Genomic DNA, 5,566 nt, shown 5'->3' on the forward strand with positions numbered 1-5,566 from the left:
CGTTTCGGTACGTGGTCATTTCGGTACGTAGTAATATCAGTACCGGTCTTTTCGGTACCAGTCATTTCAGTTGAATGCGCCGCTGACCTTGACCTGCCCTGCTGACCTATATATCCCCGTCATGCATACACCAAAAACAAGGAGTGCGCCTTCTTTTTTTTTTTAATTCGTACTTGCGACGTTTTGTCTAGCCTCTGGTTATACATGGCTTCAATGAAGTGATGTCATTCAAAAAACTCTTTGATGACCACCAGAGTAGAAAGGAAGGAGATCCCTTCTTAATAGGATCCTCTTTTGTGCCTCCCGGATTTGCACAGACGTCGCTATTCTCCCCCCAGAAGATTATAGAAGATTAACCCGTTACTCAAGATTTTTACAAAAGCAGCTTCCCTCTCCTCCTCTTACATGGTGGTGAAAAGTATGCGATGTGAAGTCGGTGCAAGCCATGTATATAAGGGGGTTAGTTTTCCTGTCCGTCATTGCCTGTTTTCGCGCATCGGGGCTAGATCTTCGGCGATGGCTTCCTTTTTACCGAGCAAACGAGGAGGACTCAAGCTTTTATTCGATGGGTTCGAATACGACAAACAACGAGAGAACGGCGACAAGGTATGTGCGGTCTTATATTTCGTAAAAAAATACATGCTGTATGACTTGCATTTAAATGCTACCCACTTAAGCACGACTTCTGTAGCTATCAGTGAACGTTGATATTCAAACACAAACTTTTCTATGTCGGCTTACACTGCCAAGTACCCGCTATTAGAAAGAGTCGTCCCATCTAGCTTTCACGATGCAAACTTCTTACTTTATTAAGACATATGCAAATACAAAATTTGCCACGAAAGAAATATTTAATTTACATCTATATTGCCACCCGCAGAGCGCAGAAAGCAACACTTGGTCACGGTCTCCTAGAAGATTCCTGTTCATTCTCGCACCAGAAGTAACTTTCCCTCGGCTTTGTTATTCTCGAAAGTGCCAGTTCATCCTCGCCCCGAGCGCGCGACGCTCGAGCCTTCTTTGTCAAACTTTCGAGATAGTGACGCACGGTAGATAAGCAGCTACCCGCGACCTTGTGGAGTCAGTCTCGCTAGCGCTCTGTAGTGCCGCCGAATCGCCGCCCGATTTTCTGCTGCCTCGACGCTCTTTCGTTACTTATTTTTGTTTGGCACAAGTTCACCAATTCAACCTTTATCCTTCAGTTCACTTTTCGGCTTCCCGTCAACTTCATTCGTGACAATATTAAGACCTTCCATGTATATGGCTCCTGCAAGCGGATACTAATGCATTGCATGACGACCTTGCAGATCTACTGGCAGTGTAGTCGAAAGCTCGAATGTAAGGCCCGAGCTCACACCATCAACGGAGACGTGGTCAAAACGGTGAACGACCATACACACGGGCCATCGCTGCTCGAACAAGAGGCGAAATTTGCTTACGCCGCCATGAAGGAAAGGTCCCAACAGACGGAAGAAACTAACCAGTGCATCGTCGGCAATTTCGTGGAAGCAACGTCTGCGGAGTCACGGTGCTACCTGCCCTCCCAAGCAACCATGAAAAGAAGTCTGAGGTGAGTTGGAGCAGTTAATTATCTTCGATAATCAACTCATTATTTGTAGTTCTATGTAGAAGTGAATGTCTTGCACGATTATTGTTTTTATGCATGTGTAGAAAACGGGTCCCTATCAAAACGCCGAAAATCAAGAGACCGAATTAGGAAAAGGCCGAACGTCAGTACACCGCAGGATTGAAATGCCGAAAAATTTAAATGCCGAATAGTCAAAATCTCGAAAATACATAACGATGAAACCCATGTGACACGAGCCTGTTTAACTCGTTCTGCAAAGACACGAGTATCAGTATATCAAACTGATGTAAAATTTTGTATTCTTCTATCTGTCGTAAAGGTAGGCGTATCAGTAGGACAAAACAGCTCTCATTAGCCAGCAAAAAAAAAAAAAAAAAAAAAAAAAAAAAAAAGCAGTGATGCTTAGTGTTCAGAGTACAAGAGCAGCAGCAATGTGCGGCAGTAATCATTTTATCGATGGAGCGATCAGAGGCCAACCCCGCCGCTCACAAAGCCAGAAGCAAAAGTTGCGCGAAAATCATTTGGCAGCTGCTCTGGGCAACCGGGACGATGTCAACGTTCTAAGCTTTCTTTAAGGAATTGCACACAACTTATCTGTCTAAAATGCAATAAACACGGAATCGCTCTGCTATGCAACGAGATATGCAGTAATACATTTTTCCTTTTTTGAAGACTTGAACCATGCGAAGGGAAGCTACACTTTGGGACCTTTCAGGGCTATTAGAAAAGAGGGCGAATGAGCGCACATTGGCCGGCGGAACTTCTCCCCTAACTTTGATTACATTGCCAAGAAAATTTATCGTGCCAAGAAACTTTATATTTCTTTATAACTAGGTGATGTTTCGGCATCTTTAAACTTCGATGTTTTGACTTTTTGGTTTTTCGAATTTTTGGTATTTTCGGCTTTTTGAATCTTCGGTGTTTTAAATTTCGGCATTCCGATAATTCGGCATTTTGATTTTCGGCGTTTTGAATGCCACTCGTAGAGGACATTCCTCTATGCAGCGTTTTAATTACATTAGAGAGTTTTAGTAGATCGTTTCAAAACCTCCGATAGCCCCGATAACGATACTATGCATGCGCAAGGGAGGCGGTGGCGGAGTATCGGGTATCGTTACCGGAGTCATGAGGACGATTTACTAAAAATCTATATTATGTACAGAACAATTTATAACTGAGAAGCGAAATCATCTTAAAGGGAAACGGAAGCGGTTCTGTATCAAAAAAAAAAAAAAAAAAGAAAGAAAAAAGAAAAACATAATTTGCCTTCATTTGGCCTCCGGAATCACGAATATCAAAATTATTTTTCAATTTGGTGCACGGGGGCTGCAGAAAATGTTTTAAAGTACCGTTGAAGCCCACCTTCCCGGAGCGTTACGTCATATTCAGAGTTTTCAGAATCTCCGCTATCACGCATCTTCAGCGCCTATCAAAGGTGTGCACGCGCACTCTTGCTATTTTCAGAAAGGTCAGAAAAAGACGTCACGACTGGTGTCAGTGCTGGGGAAGCTTTGCAATAGCACGCGCTGTCCACACGAGCGACACGCGCTTGGCGACCCAAAGGTCTGCATATGACGTCACGAGTGGTCAGAGAGTTTTCGTGTTTTTTCGCGTTGAATTGCAACTTCGGGGAAAACAAACGTGATATTCAGATTCAAGGGATAAAAATACTCTAGAATTCACTTCTAAATCGGTTTTTTTTTTCAAGAACATCTTTAGCTTCCCTGTAAGTCGGGGCGGGGCGGTCCTGGGCTCGTGTTGGCGTAATCGCCTTCTCTTTCCTCGCTGGCTGATCACTGCACATGGATGTAAACGATGGCGGATATAAGGGAAAGCAGGAGTGCTCGCTTGGAATGAAGAGCGTGCTGGTAGGGGTAAAGTATAAATAAGGGAAGAACATGAAAGACGAGGATGGACAATATGCCACCCTCCTAGCCATGAAACACACCTCTCCTAATTCAACAGTAGTGGCAATACCTTACTAGTATACTGTTATCTCTTTTCGTTTCAAGGAGACTTCGGGCCCACGAGACACGGCCTCATCCGTTGCCCTCCCGCCTGCAGGACGTCGTGATTCCAGACGAATACGCCGTGAATAAGGATGGAGCACCGTTCCTTCTTCATGATTCCGGTGCGACTGACGCAGAGCGCTTCATTGTGTTCTGTAGCCCAGACATGCTGGCGCTGCTAGGCTCTTCACGGCAGTGGTTTGCAGATGGGACCTTCAAAGTTGCACCTGCTCTCTTCTACCAGCTGTATACAGTTCACTGCAAGGTTAACGGCGCGGTCATCCCTGCAGTGTATGTTTTGATGAGGTCTAAAACAGAAGCTGCATACACTAAGCTGCTCTCGGTTCTAAAGAGCAAGTGTGCCGCTGCTGATCCTTCCACCGTTCTACTGGACTTCGAACAAGCAGCTATTAACGCATTTAGGAGGGTGTTTCCGTCTTGTCAAGCTCTTGGCTGCTTCTTCCATTTGTGTCAATGCGTGTACAGGAAGTTGCAAAGCGAGGGTCTTCAAGAGTCGTATCGGGTCGACGGCGCGTTTAACCTGATGGCACGCATGATCCCCGCAATTGCTCTCGTACCCGAAGGAGATGTCTTTGATGCCTTCGAGGCGTTATCGACGATGCCAGGATTTCCTCCGGAGTTGCTACCGGTCTTGGATTACTTTGAGGACACTTTCCTGGGACGTCTGACAGCCCGCGGCCGAAGGGATCCAAGGTTTCCAGCCTCTCTCTGGAACCACCATGCAACCGTGCTCCGTGGCGATGCAAAAACAACGAACTCTGTGGAAGCGTGGCATCGAGGGTTTCAGACCCACGTTCAATGTCACCAGCCAAGCCTGTGGAAGTTCCTGGCCGTCTTGCAGAAAGAAGACGCCCTGAACCTGCACCGCCTCGAGCGTGTCATCATGGGGGTTGAAGAGAAATCGGCGAAAAAATATAGAGACTCCGCTTCTCGGCTTCAGACGCTTGCGGCGCGCTTTGCAAGAGCGGGCATCATCGGCTATCTGAAAGGTGTAGCTAACAATGTTTCGTTTTAGCATACCGTACCATTTTCGAGATGGTCATGTTATTAAAACTGTGTGCCTCCAATGACTTTCATTTGTTTCTCCACGTCATTGATAATGATCGTTAATCCTGGATAAAATTATAGCACGCCTAATACTTTCTAAATTGGTTAGTTTCTGCTTGTAACATGTATGTATGACAGACAATAGAACTGACAAATACGCAAGTTCTCACATTTGCAGAGAACACGCCCGTTTCCCTCCAGCACAGCCCTCGATGTTTATATCAGAAATTGCGTAAATAACATTAGATATTATGTATTTATAAGAAAATAGATAAACTTGTTAAAGTGTTATCTTTTATCTTGAATGTGAGCAGATAAAGTATATCGGCCAGTAATATTTAAATTGGAAAAAAAGAAAAAAAAAATACCTTCTGGCGCTCTCACAACCAAAATTTCCCAATGCACTGTTCGCCGAAATTTTCGGTACCGAAATGTCCGGTACCTAAACAACCACGTACCGAAATGTCCGGTACCGAAACGACCGCGTCCCGAAACGACCGCGTACCGAAATGTCCGCACCGAAACGTCCGGTCCCGAACTGTCCGGTACCGAAACGTCCTAGACCCTATACAAATACATCAAGTCGTCTGGGCGGGAGCAGTTGAAGCGCCGCACTTTTTTGGCCGGTCAGCAGAGACTCCGCGAATTCTGACTCGAGGCTACTCTGTGCGGAGGGAGCCGCTACTGAGCGCGACCAATCGGAAACCAAGGATGGCTGAAATTTCCTAATTGCCATGAGATTTGCTAATTCGTTCTCCCCGCCGTAGTAAATTCGTCCGAATCGCTATTCGATTTACTAATCGATTATTTGGATGAAAAGATATATCTCAAAATTCGTACGTGGCTCACCAAATGGCAATAAAATGGGTATAGGATTTCAAACCTATATAGTGTCGCCCTA

At 45.3% G+C, this 5,566-nt stretch overlaps 1 protein-coding gene across 1 annotated transcript; it reads left to right on the forward strand.

The window, feature by feature from the left end:
* The first annotated feature begins 421 nt into the window (after positions 1 to 421).
* LOC115308973 lies at positions 422 to 4,633 on the forward strand. The gene is made up of 3 exons (XM_029967089.4): positions 422 to 606; positions 1,308 to 1,570; positions 3,601 to 4,633. The coding sequence occupies exons 1-3, from the start codon at positions 517 to 519 to the stop codon at positions 4,631 to 4,633; spliced, it is 1,386 nt and encodes a 461-aa protein (XP_029822949.4). The 5' UTR covers positions 422 to 516.
* Positions 4,634 to 5,566: the final 933 nt, after the last annotated feature.

Source organism: Ixodes scapularis, unplaced genomic scaffold (assembly GCF_016920785.2).
Source record: "Ixodes scapularis isolate PalLabHiFi unplaced genomic scaffold, ASM1692078v2 PGA_scaffold44__24_contigs__length_19508400, whole genome shotgun sequence".
Lineage (NCBI taxonomy): Eukaryota > Metazoa > Arthropoda > Arachnida > Ixodida > Ixodidae > Ixodes > Ixodes scapularis.